Consider the following 17232-nt stretch of genomic DNA (forward strand, 5'->3'; position numbering starts at 1 on the left):
TTTATTTAATTCCGCAACCAATCCTAATCATTTTGTTCTACGTATAAAGTCTCTAAACTATTCCCCCACTATTACTGTTTTATTATTTTTATTTAATTCCGCAACAAATCCTAATTACACTCTTATTAAAAAGAAAAAGAAAGAAACCTTCACTTGCTCAATATCTTAACAAATTCATCTCAATTACATTAAAGTTCATGCAAGCTAAAATGTTTTAAATATGAAGTAAGGAGTAATATACGAACTATACAACTACGAGTACATCATCATTTTGGTACGGAGGGAGTATTACTTAACGATTAATCAAAAAAATAAATAAAAAAAATCTTGTAATTATTAGCAAAACATACAAGGGAGTAAAAAGAAAAGAGGAAGTACAGCACAACGATTGAAGAGACTATATTGCTCTTCGTCTCTTACATCTAGAAACCCCGTTCTTCTTCCTTCCTCCTTCCCCCAAATCGATTTTCGAGGATCTTTTTGGGCCATTTTCCACTATTTCCAGATTCCACTCGCTAATTCATTCGCAGGTAAATCAATGCATCTACTCTATATTCTTTGATTGCTTAATTCATTTCAATTCAGATTTTTTTTTTAAAATTTCCAGATTTGTATGTTCAATTGTATATGCTACTTATTTTTTAGGGTTTTAACGATTAAGGGTTCATTCTTTTTCAATTTCACTGTCATTGCAATGGATTTATAGGGTTTTTACGGTCTATTAGTTAGTGAAGCTATTTGGGTTGTTTTTTTTATGTAAATAATCGAATCTAAGAGCATTTGATAATCAATTTATTCAGTTTTGTTTAGGGTTCTTGAAGGTCAATTGTTAGTCTTAGCATAATCTAGGTAGTGGGATTTATATAAATGACCTTTTTTTTCCTTAACCAAGTTCTTTATAAGATGTCTTCAAAAAAAGTTCTTTATAAGAAAAAATATAATTTTAGCAATTACATTATTGCTTGATTTATGATCAAAGATGTCACTGTCGATCTTTTTTGATGTCGTTTGAAGTTTTATTCAGTTTCGCGCTAGATCAAGAATTTTAGTTGCATTGACATTCTGAACTTATGAGTGATACTCTATAGATTGGTAGCTTAAATTAAGTATTAGTGCATTGAAATTTCAAAGGGTGATTCCAAAAAAAAAAGAAATTTCAAAGGGACTTATGATACGGACTATGTTAATGGTTAGGTAATATGGAATGGAGTTTGTTTACATGCTTTTGTAATTCTTTTGAGGAGATAGCTGTATTGTTAGAAATTTGTTGCTTGTGCTTTTGATGATGTTACTTTTAGATGACTTTTGGCTATAATTTTACAGATAACCAACATGTATAATAACGTGGGAGTTCAGCCTGGGGGCCAAGCTGGCCAACAGCCACAGTTTCCTCCCCAAGCTAGTCCATTTGGGACTGCTTTCACTGGAGCTGGTTCTGGGTTGCTTCGCAGTGGATTGAGTGCATATGGAGAGAAAATATTTGGTTCGAGCTCAGAGTATGTGCAAAGCAATGTAAGTGCCAGTATTCTTTCTATTTAGGGATCTGTTATGGCTGTCATGCTGTTTTTGTGTTAAAATCTATGATGTATTAAGCTTCTTGAGTTAGCATCTAATTTTCTTGAGCTTGGATGAATTCATGGCTATGGGATTGTCACATCGCTGTTTTACTAATGTAGAAGGATGCAGATTTTAGGAATAACTTTGTTGGTTGGTTGTTGAGAAAATCCAGTGAAATTGTTCATCATTTAGAAAAGTGAGAACCCTGGTACTTACTCCGATATTGCTTGTTGATTATTTCATATATTTATGAACTTCGTTGACATCTCGAATTCTGCATTGACCCCCCCCCCCTCCCCATCTGTGCACAAAGAAATGCAGTTTAATTTTAACTTAGAATGAGCTACAACTGCTATGCCTTTAGAGAATTAGAGCTGTAAAACCAATCAGGCTGGCTAATAAAAGAGTGTTTGAACACTTGTACAATTGTATCTATATATTGGAATGGTGGTTGTGTTTCTGAGTGAGCAGACGTAAACATACTGATCAAGTTGTTTTATACATTACTTATTGTGTTTGATTTGCTATTATTAAATTCACCTGTTCAATGGTGGAATTTTGATTTCTTTGGCTACATATAGCATTTGCTGATAGATATATTCAAATTTTTATCAATTAATGCCATAAACCACATGATATTGGTTGGAAGTTTAATTTTAAATTATTTGTGCTGAGAAATCACATGATTAGTCATGTGAGTTAGAAACACACCAAAGACTCATAACATTTTTTGATCGATTCCAAATACATGAAAAATGGTTTCTGCCACGAAAATTCATTAGACCTACAAAACACTCAGCTGCATATATGGGACCCTTGAGGATAACCTTCTAGTAAAACAGATGCCTTGACAAAAGTTGTATCACAAAATTCAATGTGAGCAATACACAAAATGAACATCCTACTACAATAGTTCTGGCTGTTAAGAAGTTTAGGTTGCAAGTTTTTCATAAACTACCTCCAATCCTCCAAACTACTTCAACTTAGAAAGATGTGAATTACAAGTGTTGAAGTAGGCAAACATTTAGGTATGAAGGGCTTACAAGAAAAATAGTAAATAGCTGTTATTGCATAGGGAGTATTGTACATGAGTGATAAAGTCACTTAGTTGAAGTAAATCTTGATAAAAGCAGACTTTCATTAAGTTATTGTAAGAAGGGCTAAAGATTTCTTTTAAGTATTTAAAGTTACCTTTATATATACTACAAAAGTTACCATTTTCCTAACATAAATTATACCATTAAAAATTACATAAATGTATTGGATTAATCATATTAGTCTTCATAGCATGTATCCATTAGAACTTGCACATTAAATTACAATCATGCCCATTGCAAATTTAAAGTTATCCTTAAAGGAATTAAAGTTACCATAAAACTGTTTAAGTTATCCTTAAATGGACCGTCTTACAATAAAGTTAATGTAAGCCAGCCTTATACAAGACTTATTGAAATCTGTCAGTTGCATTGAAATGTCATTAAAATGGCTTTGAGTAGTATTTGTTGGTGTGGATTCAACTGTCTTGGCCATATATAATTTATCAGCCATCATATTGTTTTAGCCCTTTCTTTTTTCTCTCCTGACTTGTTCTGCTTAATGACTAAAAATTTATAATGCAATTTGGAGAGACTACATTCCGTTTTGGTTATATGTGGCCTACATCTGGCCTTTAACTGTATTTCTGTTCTCCAGTTTCAAGTGTTTTCATTTTTTTTACTTGCTGTGATGATAAATCTGACAGATAAGTAGGTACTTTGCTGACCCGCAATATTATTTCCAAGTGAATGATGACTATGTGAGGAACAAGTTGAAGGTTGTTCTGTTTCCTTTTATGCACCGGGTAAGCTTTTTATTCCACAATTCCTATATTGTCCGGTTGTTAAGCAAATTTCTGTATTATATTGCAATGTCGTTCTTATTCTTTTTCTCTTGACATCTTCTTAATATAGGGGCACTGGACGAGGATCACTGAGCCTATGGCAGGCAAAATCTCCTACAAACCTCCAATTTATGATATCAATGCACCAGATCTATACATTCCTATGATGGCATTTCTTTCCTATGTTGTGCTTGCTGGATTATCCTTGGGGCTGAATGGAAAGTAAGTATTTGGCTTACTTGTGCATGTCTTGGATCAAACTTTATCTGTCTATTCTATGATTTGACTCCACCTTAATATGTATCATAATTGTTTGGGATCCATTATCTAGAATATGTAGGACAGGAATATTTGTGGACTGTGAGGTGTGAGCTTCATGTATGGGCTGGTTCTGCTCCCTGTATGGAGGCCCAACACCTTTCCTGTCAATAAAGAAAGACTGTTTAATTTGAGTAGTATTCTTGAAATTGATTCTTCTGTACACTTTGAGATGGCCAGCATAATCCTTCCCATTCTAGCACTTGGAAGTTGGAACAACTTTTAAAAACCGTGTATAGTGTATTTGTTTTTATGAACTTAGGTTTAGAAAATCTCTGGGAAGTGAGTCAGTAGAATGAGATTCTTTTGACCTCAATTTTTATGCATATGGATTTGCATGAGAATCAGGTATTTGATCGTAAGGGATGGAGGAAGAAGATTTTTGTGGATGACTATACGGAATAATCACTTTTGCTTCATGTAGCCGACCCCATCTATGGATGGGATTAAAGGTTTTTGATTGATTGATAGGTCATTGGTGGCTGGTTGTATTAGTGTATAAAAAGGCGCGCCTAGATGCTGAGGCACTAGGGATTTGGCCATTAGGGTAGAGCTCCTATTTTGCTTTAGGCGAGGCACATATAAAGAGGCGCATGAGATGCAATTGAGGCGTAACCTGAGGTGCTCATAAGCAAATTTCTTTGAGTGTATTATATTGTGCACCTCACTTCAAAGAGGCACACCGAGGAGGCGTGCCTAGGCGCAGTAGGACCTTCATCACCTCATTGTCTTTGAGGTTTATTATACATTGGGTTGTATTTCGAGGTTGTTGAAAGAGTTTGTGAATTCATATTGAAAAAACAAGATGTAATTAACTCTGGAGTCTGGAGGCCGGAGGTATTTTCCAAATGTGAGACTAGGTTTCTTATGTACTTTGAGATGATGACTGGCTTTATCACAGGTGTAATGGTGGCCATTTGTTTAGTTTATGCCATCTTAATAAAATCTCAACACTTGCAGAAGATTTGATCTGATTCTGGCCTTCTATAAATTGAGTGCCTTTCCATCATAAGTAGCATGCAAAGATTTAGTGATTGATATGGGCTTCAATAGAGGGGTAAGCCCTAAAATTCTGTGGATAAAGAAGAAAAAATCTCTATCTTTGATGACTTTGAAGTCATAATCTTTACCTAGGGCATAAGGTTAAGGATGGCTTTCTTTGATTTTATCGTTGATCAGTGCTCCTCTAGTTTGAATTTGGAGGCAGTAATTTTTTTTTGCGTTTTCTGATGCTTAAATTTCTTATCGTAATGGTTCTGTGGCCTTTTTACTTCAATCAGTTATTCCAGGATCAAAAGTAGTATAATTCCTGAGCCTCCTGCTTCTTTTCAGCTGTGGATAAAAATTTTGAATTCTTTTTCTGGGTTTCTGTTTGTCTTTGTACTCTGAACTTAGCCACTTGTTTTACCAAATTGGTTTCTGGTTATTATACTCTGAACTTAGCCACTTGTTTTACCAAATTTCAGGTTTAACCCAGAAACTGTAAACTGGCTGCTCATGAAAGGATTAGTGGGGTGGTTTTTACAGGTTTTACTACTCAAAATGTCGTTACTGTCACTCAGCAGTGGGGAAACACCATTGTTGGATATCGTGGCATACGCAGGGTATGCATTTACAGGCATATCTTTGGCTCTTGTTGGAAAACTATTGTGGAGACACTCTTATTACGTCACGTTACTCTTGACCTGCCTTAGCATGGGAATTTTTCTGGTGAAGACTATGAAGAGAGTTTTGTATGCAGAGGTGAGGAGTTATGACTCAGGCAAACATCATGTGCTCTTGCTCTTGATTGCATTAGCTCAGTTTCCACTCTTCTTGTGGCTTGGGAACATAACTGTCAACTGGCTGTTTTAGCCCCTAAATATCTAGCTGCTTGTTGTATAGCTCTAGCCTGTGTGGTGCGTACTTGGAGACCTGGTTGTCCGGACCATACTGTTGTCTGTTAACAGTATAAAATAGGAGTTATTCATTGTCTATAGGATCAAACTGTTACCTCTAATGTTGTTATATTGATAATTTTTGGTAATTCAGGAATAGATATGATTTTCATATGCAGTTGAATTTTGGGTAATTCATGCCGGAAAGACAATCAATGCCTTTTTAAGCGTATATGATTATTAGCTCTGTTAATTTAGTGTGCCGAATACACAAGGAATTGTTCAACTTGTCTTTTGTATTTGCCACTTCCAAATATCGAATGTGGAAGTTGTTAGCCCACTGAAACATTCTAAGGAAATAGATGGGAACTGTTGACTGAGTAAAATTTCAGGCACTTCTGGGGAAAGTAATGTAATAATATCATCATTCATGTGAAGTACTACGTATATGCTACTATCTAGCTAAGCTCGTCTTAGTCGTCCATAATAATAGCAAATCAAAAACACATTGTAATCTTGAGGCCTTGAAGTTGTTACACTATGTTAACAACTTAACATAAAGTATATCTCTTGTTGATTAATTTCAAGCTAGAAAAATCATCAATTCAGAAGCAAAGCCATATTCCGTAGGCATAAGATATAAAAATTTCATATGAGAATATTTTGTTGATTAATCAAACTATATTGATGATTTTTAAAGATTTTTATGATTTATCCTTTTTATAATCTAACATGTGTCCATGAACACACGTTTGATAAACCGTTTTGTAATTATTCCCCTTTTTTTAGATGAACATCAAGCCGTAAAACCCTAAACTACCTTGGAAAGATTTTTACTAACCTAATTTTAGATAGATTTTGTTAGATACAGTTAAGAAATCTCTCTCACACACCCCACACAAAAAAAAAAAAAAAAAAAAAAAAAAGAGTAAAAGGTCAAAAGAAATAAGACGGGAAAACGTTCTCCAAAAGAAAGAAAATGCGCACTGATCACTCTGATAAAATGAGGATCAAATAATATTTAATTTTCCCCCAAAAATGTCCGATTTTTCTTTTGCTTATTACAACAACAGTGTGATTTATGACCAATAATTTGCAGTTTTCTTTAGTGCTCGTTCTTCAGTACCAGTACAAACTTCAAAGTGTTGACTTTTCTGGGTTTTGAGTAGCAATTGAAGAACAGGTGAAAATTGTTTCATTTCATTTCCAATTTTATACTGTAATATTCTATGACCCTTTTACCTTATTTTTTGTGGGTATTAAGTTCTGCTAATTAAGATTTTTTCTTTTTAATTATAATTTATGTGCAGGTAATTGGAAAATGGGGTTGTCCAAGTTTTCATGGGTTAGTGGGATGGCAACTGTGTTTCTTCAGCTGGTTACTGGTAGTTTTGGTTGGGGACAACATGGCCATTATGTGACTTGCAAAATTGCTGAGGTAAAACTAAGGTAGATTTTGTTTAATTCTTGAGAAATTGATTTATTTATTTATTTTGCTTTTTTTTTTTTCAAATAGAATTTGAGTAATGATTGATGAATTATTGTTTGATCTACAAATACTTTAATTTTATCCAAGTATTGGTTAGTTCTGATTGTAGAGCACTAAGAGTTGTAAATTGTGCAGCGTGGTTTATTATTGTTATAATGATGCACCTAAGGTTTATTATTGTTATGTGGGGTGTTGTGGTATGAGTGTATGACTCCTTTAGTGAGAACTTAAAATTTTCGGACGGTAGATTAAGATGCTGGATTAAGGCTTTGCTTCTGAATTGATGATTTTTCTAGCTTGGATTATTGTTGTGCCCAAGTGTCATACTTTGCTCGGCTACTATGGTTCGAGTAAATAGAAGTGGTTAAGACTGTGCACTGATCACTCTGAATAGAATAGGCATGTGATTTGGCTGGATTATCCCCTGGGTGATTATTATTTGGTGTTGGCAATTCAAAGTTTATAAGTATACTTAGTTTACATAAAAAATATTCCTGTTTTACATCATTCACATTTTTGTGGCAAAGGAAAACCCAGCACAATCGTTGCGCGGTTTGATATATTGTAGTGTTAGAACCCAGCACAGGAAACTCTGATAGTCTGATACTTAATATGGCTCAGCTCCACGTAAGAGATTTCTGCAATGATTTTAGATAGCATGGGTCTCAGTTTTATTTGCCATATGTGTAAGCTCTGCAGAGCAGCTGAGTTGATTTGTCAAGTGTTCTATACCTTTCCTTTTTCTATTCTTTAGCTTTTGTCAATTTGTCATGCAACTTTGTATCAAAAGTCGAAGGCTTTGATTAGTTTAATGCAGATTACATCAAAAGGAATAATATTCTATGTTTTATACGGGTTTCAACTTTTGCTTGACCAGCCAAGAATTGAAATCCGTTCAAGTGAAATATTAAGTTGCTACGTGCTATATATTGATCATTTTGAACAATTCTCCTGTCACTGCTAAGTAAAATTAAATTTCTTTGAAACTCATTTGATACCAAGAGGTGACATCTCTGGATTAGATTATCCCTTCCTCAGTTCCTCTCATGTCAATATTTTTTACAGCCCATACTGCTCATTGTTGTCTCTTCTCGGAGGTTGGAGCACTCATTTTCTTTCTTGTCACATAAAACCCATTAAAAATAAATAAGGAATTAAAAGCAAGGAAAAAGGATTAATTTTTCATGTGAATATTTATATTTCAGGGATATCTTACTGAAAATGCCATGGCTGTTGTAAAAGAACTGCTCCCAAAGTCCGCTGAAGGAGAACTAGCTGCCGTCTGCTCCTGGGCTGATTTATTTGCAGTTCGTTCCCATTATTACTGGAGCCGTGCATTACATTTTGTTGATACACCTGATTTCAGGTGTAATTATGACTATGCCAGTAAGTTTATTGCCGGATCTCATCTTCAGTCTGCAAAATTGCCTATCTTTCACAATCAAAATTAGTGCAAAAACTCGATTGAAGATACATGACATTTGGCCAATTTAAGCCCTCCTGATTGAAAAATATGTTTCGAGCACTTGTTTCCTGAATTCTGATCAAGTTGGCTTGACACTGGCTGTAACATGTGTATTTACATGTTTTTCTACCTGTGTTTCCTATATTTGTTTACTCTTAGAATGTTTGGATTGTATTCTGCAGGAGACTGCCATGATTCTTCTGGACGCAAGAATAGATGTGTGACTGGGGCGACCTACAATTATACATTGCAATTAATGTCAGCATGCCAGAACTCAGCTTCTAAATCTAGATGTATGAGTACCAAAATCTTCTCGTTTTAGCTTTGTCTGTGATGCTGAGAACTGATAATTTACTAAATACAGATAACTTGACTGAGGCTCTCATGTTTCTGTCACATTTTGTTGGTGATGTTCACCAGGTTAGTGCTCTACCGTGTTAAATAGGCTTTGTAGCAGTGAAGTCCTAGAGTGCATATTTTGATGCAGAATATAACATTGGAAAACTCTGCACAATATATACGTATATATTTATTATGTATTTCTTAGTCAAGTGATCTGCAGGGACTAAATTTTATGCAGAAGATAGAAAAATGTTACTATCAAGTACTCTTATTCAAGTTTCTGTTTGTGGTTTCATTTTAGCATTTGAATGTAAATTGTTTATTCTGAGTTTTTTTTTTAGTTTTACAGTGCAAGCTAAGCTTTCAAGTCATTTTTTTAGACAAGTTTTTTTTTTTTTTTTTTTTTTTTTTTTTTTTTGGAAAATAAGATTTTATTGCAAAAGAAAGAAAGTTACAACTTACAAAAGCTAAGTTATAACTACCACCAGAACACCAAAAGACCTGAAAACAACATGCCAACCCCACAACCAGTTCTAGATCCAAACCTAGCCACCTTCTAGGAAGGGTTCTAGGAAGGACCTAGAACAACTGGACTCAGATTTCCGGCCGCCTATTTTTTTTTTTTTTTTTTTTTTAGACAAGTTGATACAGGAAGAAGGGGTTTGTGGTAATATTTTTCCTACTGGAAATGAATTCTTCTTCATGTGTCAAAGCTGTCTCTTATTTCCGTTATCTTTTTGACTTAATAGTTGTCACAGGTGTATGTATTGATCGATTTCCTGCATCTGTTTACTTATTACTGTATCTATGTAAAACAAGCAGTTATTTGGGTTTGTCCTGTGCAGCCTCTGCATTGTGGTTTCCTTGGCGATCTAGGGGGGAACAGAATTCATCTTCACTGGTATCGCAGGAAGGCAAATTTGCACCATGTATGTTTTCTGTGTCCCACGATTCCCATTTCCTTTTATGGATTATGAATTCAGTGAATGACGTTAAGATGAAAGCCAATCAGTTTTTAAAATACATAATGAGGCGGACATGAGATTTCCTTTCATTTGGCTGAAATGCTGAATTACATGAATATAATGTGTACTAATGACAGAAAAGATTACTGTATTAGTGTAGTGTGTAGTCTGCACAGAAAGTAATTAACATGTAGTATTAATATCTCGCACCCTCTCACCAGAAAATGTTAATCATTATGGTTGTGTTAAACTAGTAAGGTGACTACTAATTCAACGGTATAGAATCATACTGAATAAAATTGTGCAGGGTTTATCTGGTTTATGTTCTTTCGAGTTTCAGGCGTTATTTTTTACATCTTAAACTGCCTGTGATTGTTTCAGGTGTGGGATACAGAAATCATTGATACTGCCTTGAAGAGGTTCTATGGTTCAGATCTGAACATCATGATAGAATCCATGCAGAAAAATATAACGGTAAATTTTCTTTTATTGAATTGTCTTACAATAACTTTCATTGCATAATAAAATTTTTAAAACATAGATTCCATTTTCTGCAAAGATTTAAATTGTGTATCAACTTTTGGATTCCTGCTAGTTTACTAGTCTTCAAGTCCATCAACATGCACAAAATCTTGTATAACTATCATTCAGCAAGATAGTTTGTGTCTCTACAATATCTTGGGTTTATGTTCCATGTAAATTCTCCTCGAGAGAATTGGAAAAACAACGAAATGCTGCTATCTCTCTTCTCTTTTATCAGTATCTGCAGTTTCACTAACTAATTTTTGCTTTCTACCTCCCATTAACATATCTATTTCTATCCATTTGGATATTTTAGGAGGATTGGTATAACTATGTTGAGTCGTGGGAAGAATGTGATGCAAACTGCACAGTTTGTCCAAATTCGTAAGTATGCTCATTGGAAATCTTCTTAAACGTTGTTTGGCATCTGGAAATAGGCCATGTGGGACTTTTGTGCAATTCATGTCCTAGAATTTTTGTTCTGCAAAGCTCAAAACATTCTGTTATCATGAAAGCAGAAGGCGACAAAAACCATCGATACTATAAATGCCAATGGTATGGCTATAAAAGACAGAAGTCTCTTGTAATTTTAAAGATTTACAACGGAATGTCCTTCTGCAGGTATGCATCTGAGAGCGTTAAACTTGCTTGCAAATATGCATACAGGAATGCCACACCAGGAAGTGTATTGGGAGGTGAGTATTACAAAATTATGTGCTTCATGGTCTCTTGACTAGCAAGACTATTAGATTGCATACTGCTAGTGTGAGGCAAGACTAATGAACATTTACAGCCACAAATTGACCTTCTGAAAGGAATTAGGCCCTCATACGTCACAACACTGTGGAATCCAGTGTTCTTTCTGTATTTAAAAATGGGAATAAAGCATATAAAACAAGTACTGCATGAGATTTTGGACAGGAAAACCCTTATAAAAATTGAAGGTCAGAACAAAACACAGAGCAAGAACCGATTAAGCTACTCAGATTGATCTCTAGAACCCTTTCCAAATTAACTTTTTTTGGACTTTTGGTTTCTTGCTTTCTCACTAGATTGATTCTTTCTTCTGTGCTACTTGTTAGCCTTCTTATCTCAATTCATGTATATGAAGAATGGAGATCTATGTTCTGGTGAGTGTTTCACGGTACATAGGAATCAAAGCAAATGTCTGAAGCTGAAGCACCCTGAATTTGTAATTTAGTCTAGCCACCTCCTCTCATCTCAGTGATCTTTACCCCCTGCGCCTCCTACTTTTACTTAACCTTTTAGTCTTGAATAAGTAGTGTAGAATGTCTGATTCCAATTCTGCTTTGTTAATTGCTTAATTACTGCTTCTTTGCCTGAATGTTGGGTTAATCAAGTTGTGAGAAGGTGAACAAAGAATGTTTTCAATTTGTTTTCTTTATCTAATTAGATTTCTGCTGTCTTCATTTTGTGTCATAGACGAATACTTCCTCACTCGGCTACCCATAGTGGAAAGGAGGCTGGCTCAGGGCGGAATTCGCTTGGCAGCTACTCTCAACCGTATATTTAATAGCTCTTGCGGGCTGATCTCCAATGCAGGAAAAGGAGAGCAAGGAGTCAGTTTTGCGTGAGACTGCATCATTCAATTCTTATTTTAAAACGACACACACACATTGGAGAAACCCGTATCATCATTCTTCATTGCTGTACATATCGAGGTAATCTACGCAGAAGTTACTGGATCATGTATACACCGAAATGCCTGTACGAAGAAAAATGTAATATTATTCATTCAAATACAGATGAATTCAGTGAATGTATTGCTTATTGTGAAATACTGAAATACTTTAGCTGCATTTGTTCAGACATCAAGCATTATGTACAATACAAATCAATTGCCGTAATAAAGAAACATCATTTGAGTCATTTTATTTTTCCTCCTAATCCTTAATTGTTAAGTTGATAGCCTTGTTTGACAATTGGTTTTTCCTTTTTTTTTTTTTTAAATATAATTATTGTTGGCTTTTAATTAATCATGTAGTCACACGACTAATAATTTTGTTTCGAGAAGGCTTTTCAATTGGTGTATGAAAAAGTTGGTCGCGAGTTCTTGAGAAGTTGAGAGGTTAGGATAATATGACTATTCAGATCAATATTCGATTGCATAAGATGATACAAAACTATGTATACAATCATATAATATAATATGACTTAACTAGATTATAACTACACGCATGTCTTGTTCTTGTTCCATACGTTATTAATCTATTATTCAAGTTTTCTTAGCTCATCGACTCTTAGACTCCCATAATTTTTAAGTCGCACATGATTGAACATAAAAAGCGCCATCTATTATTACCTTAAAATAAATTAATTAATAGGAAATTAAAAGATGCTATTTATAATAGATAGAATATGCTTAATTTGCTTGTACAAAGTCATAACTTATTAGTTACTCAAGGACTCAAAATGGTTGATAAATGAGACTTGTACTCAATGTTAACAACTATATGACATGTATCTATATATAATGCTGGTTTGCCAACCCATAACACATAGGTTAACTTGTGTGTTGCTTTCATTTGAGAGTCATTATAACAACACATAAATTTCATTAGTTTCACGTTTAATAAGTATAGAGATTTTTCAATGTCGCGCTCAACGTGTTTTGTTTCTTGTCTAGTTTATTGCTTGATCTTGATTGCTGGAGTTCAAGCATGGAGCAAAGAGGGTCACACCATCACTTGCAAAATCGCTCAGGTTAGCTACTACTACGTACTCTTTTTTCGTGGTGTGTTACTCCGTTTTTGCTCATACACTCTTGAAAAACACGAGGTCTAGTATGTATAAGAGACGGCCTTATAGAAGCTTTGCTTTATAAATAGATTTAGGAATGAAGTTTATATGTTCGTTGTTTTTGTTCTAATCAATCTAGCTCTAATTTTCGGTTGCCTTAGCTTCACATATATAAGGTAAACTAAACTAAGCTAGCACTTTTAGCACATAAATAGCTAAATCTAGTTATCATTTTACTTCTAAAGTTTTTAGCCATATATTGTATTTGGATGTTGTTACCTTGCCTTTCAAAATGTATAGAGTACATATGCATATGCAACGATCTCAGATTATGATCTTATTATTCACTACTCGTCGGTATATCTTGTTGATCCTCTAAACTACTACCTCCCTTTCTTTTTAGTTGACACGTTTTCACTTTAGCATATATTGGAATTAGGGTGTTGCTTTGTATTCCTTTGTTCACTGTTTTTTTTTTTTTTTTTTTTTTTTTTTTTTTTTTTTTTTTTTGTGTGTGTGTGTTTAGAGAATTACAAGGGCGGGGTGAGAATCGATCCCGAGACCTCCTACAGTTGGGAGGGAAGCTCTAACCACTTGAGTTATCCCTCACTCTCTGTTCATTGTTATTGTTGATAGTCTTAAGTCATGTTACTATCTTAAGTCTTAAAATCTAGGGAACAAATTTTCGTATAAGTATTGATAACACCAGTGCGCGTTTGCAATTTGTCGCATACAAGCTAAGTGATGTAACGCCAACAAATTAAATTTCCCTTGTACAACATACAAGCTTACGTCGAATGGCTTGAGTCATTTTCCACCCTACCTACCAAATTTGTGATGTGTTGAACTTTTGTTGTCGTAATACTTAGAACTTGCTTACCTTGTACTCAGAAAACAGTCTTGAGTTAAGCTGACTCCAAATGTTTGAAAACAGACAATCCAAGGAACTCGAAAATTAGTACTTAGCTTATATTAGGATGAAGTATAAGCAACATACACAAGGGAATTAAAATTAAACAATTTAATTTACTATATTTGGAAACTATCTTTCAGCAAAATCCGGTTTGTTTAATAATTACTAATTAGTCTCTAATTGTAGTTGGATTATGATCACATATCAACCTTTCTTGTACAAATATATATATATATATATATATATATATATATATATATATATATATATATATATATATTTATATATATATATATATATATATATATATATATATATATATATATATTTATATATATATATATATATATATATGCATGATATACGACTTTGCAATAATGATATATATATCATTATTGCAAAGTCGTATATCATGCATACATTAGATGTTGTGTACGTGTCACGTGTATGATGCTCCAAATGACCAATATCGATTGTTATTTTCTAACACGTCTAGCCCACAATTTAATTTTATGTATAACAAAATTGATTAATGGAAGTTAATTTAACCAACATTATGTAATTAACTGTGTTATGTAGGATCTGTTGGAACCAGAGGCACTAGATGCAGTGAAGAAATTATTACCAGACAATTTAAATGGTAATTTATCGGCGTTATGTGTGTGGCCAGACCAAGTGAGGCATTGGTACAAATACCGCTGGACTAGCCCTCTTCACTTCATTGATACTCCTGATGATTCTTGTTCTTTCAATTATAAACGTAAGCACTCGAATCTGTTATGTGTAAGATCTGATCTGACCTGATCTGATCATATTATAATATATAAGCGCGATTATTATGTCTTTAGTAATATATGGTTGGATTGATTTATAGGGGATTGTCATGATCAACATGGTGTGGAGGATATGTGTGTTGCTGGTGCTATTCAAAATTACACATCTCAACTTCAGCATTACCGCGAAGGAACTGCTGATCGACGATGTAAGATCTGATATTTTAATTTACTGTTGTATTCGTTTATAATATCTTTAAGTACGATACTCACTTCGTCTCAAATTACTTAGAACAACTCTTATTTTTGACGTGGTGTACATACCTTAAAAAATGCAGATAATATGACTGAGGCATTGCTATTTCTGTCACACTTTATGGGAGATATTCATCAGGTATGTATGAGATGATCGAAACTCTCACTACTCTTGATCTCCAAGTAGCTAACCATCATATATTGATTTTTAAGCTTAATTGATCATTATTGTTGTAAATCTAATTTAAGTTTATGTTAATCATTGTAACAGCCAATGCATTGCGCGCATACCAGTGATGAAGGAGGAAATTCTATTGATTTACGTTGGTTTAGACATAAATCAAACCTCCATCATGTATGTATATATCTACCACATACTTTTACAATATATTTCTCATTAGATTAGCTATATTGAATTTATATTTAAACACTCCGAATGACAATTTGGGCATGGCCAAGTAAAAAAGGTTCGCGTTGTGATTGTTAAGGAGCTCAACATGAATACATACATCTTAATACAACATATTCCACCACTTCTAAGAGTTACCACCATAACACTCTTTTTGTTCTCGGGTTTGAGTTCATAGAACGTTTGGTACCTTAGCTTATATTATGGACATTTTTGCGTAATTACAAGGGATATCACTCATACAAAAACATGAATTATGCCTACAAGAGCCTTTTTTAGTTGTCACGCTTCTTTAGTAGTAAAAACTTACATTTAACATGGTTGCTATTGTATTGTGTAGGTATGGGACAGAGAGATAATTCTTACAGCCTTGAAAGATTACTATGACAACGACGTTGATCTCTTACAACAAGACATTGTAGGAAACTTCACTAATGTAAGACTACTTAGCTTACACATGACTATATATATCATTATTTGCAATTTGTCATAACAAATAACTAAGCTAATTCCTGCAAAACATAATTATAATGAGCAATAATGTACTAAATTATGGATTGCCTTACATTTTACTACAGGGAATATGGTCGGATGATGTCTCACATTGGACAGATTGCAACAGTCTTCATACTTGTGTAACCAAGTATGATTATTTTTACTATAAAATTTTCATTCAAAATGTTATTTTGCATTTTATCAAGTAACTATTTACATAAGATTTTTTGTTTTTCCCTTGCCATATAGGTATGCAACTGAAAGCATTAACATAGCTTGTAAATGGGGTTACAAAGATGCTGAGCCTGGTGTAACTCTTTCAGGTAACCAATTTGTTTTTTATTTATTAAAACTAGCTAGACACGTCTCATCATCTGAACCTTATTGTACTCGTAAAATGTTATGTTGTGACATAGTGATTAGTTTTGAACGAGAGGTTAGAGGTTTAAATCATGACCCCTCCAACATATGTAATATTTCCGGTCAAAATCTGCCACTGTCTGGTAACGTGTATTTATTTTTTATGTGGTTTATTATAGATGAATACTTCAATTCAAGGCTGCCTTTCGTGATGAAACGTATTGCACAAGGAGGGGTTCGATTAGCCATGATTTTAAACAAGGTGTTCAACCAAGGTCATGAAGCAATGATAGCAGCAACATAAGATCCACTTGCCTTAACCTTATGATGATCGGCAAAAGAAAGAAATTGCAACAAACTCAATAGTCTTTGGCTAACTACAAGACTAGTTTCATCCTCTTTTCCCCTTTTATGTCTAGATTTCATAATTCATTGATATGTAAGTATAAAAGTAGCATCTATTCTTTTACCAAAGCGTTGTACAATATTTAGATTCATATAATTTGTTAAAAAAAAATTGTAATTTAACTCTTTGCTAAACAGATTGTTATATTACATACTTCCTCTGTAATATGATTTCAATTAGCAAACATTAGCGAACATTATAATTTTTTGTGGTGTTTAGCTAGCCACAAGGACCGGGTGAGAATCGATCCTAGATCACTTATAACTGAAAGAGAAACTCTAACTACTTAAACTAACCCATAATTACTTACCATTGTGTTTCCGTAAAGTTTTGTACATTCTTACTGAATCTGAACAAACCAAAATTATAAAGGTAAAACCAACGACAACTAATTTTTTTAATTTTAATTAATAATACCAACTTGAAACATTTATTATTCCTTTTTAA

The 17232-nt window shown here is 33.8% G+C and overlaps 3 protein-coding genes across 3 annotated transcripts; all 3 read left to right on the forward strand.

The window, feature by feature from the left end:
• Positions 1-314: 314 nt before the first annotated feature.
• LOC110693549 (protein YIF1B-B-like) lies at positions 315-5888 on the forward strand. Its single transcript, XM_021870673.1, has 5 exons — positions 315-530; positions 1324-1512; positions 3299-3397; positions 3507-3658; positions 5221-5888. The coding sequence occupies exons 2-5, from the start codon at positions 1333-1335 to the stop codon at positions 5606-5608; spliced, it is 819 nt and encodes a 272-aa protein (XP_021726365.1). The 5' UTR covers positions 315-530; positions 1324-1332; the 3' UTR covers positions 5609-5888.
• Positions 5889-6541: 653 nt separating this feature from the next.
• Positions 6542-12301, forward strand: LOC110693548 (endonuclease 4-like). The gene is made up of 10 exons (XM_021870672.1): positions 6542-6814; positions 6942-7069; positions 8326-8506; positions 8768-8878; positions 8950-9005; positions 9773-9856; positions 10274-10366; positions 10731-10798; positions 11036-11109; positions 11858-12301. Exons 2-10 carry the CDS (start codon positions 6953-6955, stop codon positions 12007-12009), a joined length of 936 nt encoding a protein of 311 aa, XP_021726364.1. The 5' UTR covers positions 6542-6814; positions 6942-6952; the 3' UTR covers positions 12010-12301.
• A 622-nt stretch (positions 12302-12923) lies between these two features.
• Positions 12924-16991, forward strand: LOC110693550 (endonuclease 1). Its single transcript, XM_021870674.1, has 9 exons — positions 12924-13138; positions 14667-14847; positions 14962-15069; positions 15199-15254; positions 15387-15470; positions 15865-15960; positions 16103-16167; positions 16269-16342; positions 16559-16991. The coding sequence occupies exons 1-9, from the start codon at positions 13028-13030 to the stop codon at positions 16681-16683; spliced, it is 900 nt and encodes a 299-aa protein (XP_021726366.1). The 5' UTR covers positions 12924-13027; the 3' UTR covers positions 16684-16991.
• The last annotated feature ends 241 nt before the right edge of the window (positions 16992-17232 follow it).

This window comes from Chenopodium quinoa, unplaced genomic scaffold (genome assembly GCF_001683475.1).
Source record: "Chenopodium quinoa cultivar QQ74 unplaced genomic scaffold, ASM168347v1, whole genome shotgun sequence".
Taxonomy (NCBI): Eukaryota; Viridiplantae; Streptophyta; class Magnoliopsida; order Caryophyllales; family Amaranthaceae; genus Chenopodium; species Chenopodium quinoa.

What these genes read in the sequence shown, in the direction of transcription:
- LOC110693549 (XM_021870673.1), top strand. Translation starts at nt 1,333, where the DNA reads ATGTATAATAACGTGGGAGTTCAGCCTGGGGGCCAAGCTGGCCAACAG. An exon ending in CAGAGTATGTGCAAAGCAAT is followed by an intron (nt 1,513 to 3,298) that starts GTAAGTGCCAGT and finishes TAAATCTGACAG; the next exon opens with ATAAGTAGGTACTTTGCTGA. An exon ending in TCCTTGGGGCTGAATGGAAA is followed by an intron (nt 3,659 to 5,220) that starts GTAAGTATTTGG and finishes ACCAAATTTCAG; the next exon opens with GTTTAACCCAGAAACTGTAA.
- LOC110693548 (XM_021870672.1), top strand. Translation starts at nt 6,953, where the DNA reads ATGGGGTTGTCCAAGTTTTCATGGGTTAGTGGGATGGCAACTGTGTTT. An exon ending in GTGTAATTATGACTATGCCA is followed by an intron (nt 8,507 to 8,767) that starts GTAAGTTTATTG and finishes TGTATTCTGCAG; the next exon opens with GAGACTGCCATGATTCTTCT. An exon ending in TTGTTGGTGATGTTCACCAG is followed by an intron (nt 9,006 to 9,772) that starts GTTAGTGCTCTA and finishes TGTCCTGTGCAG; the next exon opens with CCTCTGCATTGTGGTTTCCT.
- LOC110693550 (XM_021870674.1), top strand. Translation starts at nt 13,028, where the DNA reads ATGTCGCGCTCAACGTGTTTTGTTTCTTGTCTAGTTTATTGCTTGATC. An exon ending in TCACTTGCAAAATCGCTCAG is followed by an intron (nt 13,139 to 14,666) that starts GTTAGCTACTAC and finishes TGTGTTATGTAG; the next exon opens with GATCTGTTGGAACCAGAGGC. An exon ending in TTGTAGGAAACTTCACTAAT is followed by an intron (nt 15,961 to 16,102) that starts GTAAGACTACTT and finishes ATTTTACTACAG; the next exon opens with GGAATATGGTCGGATGATGT.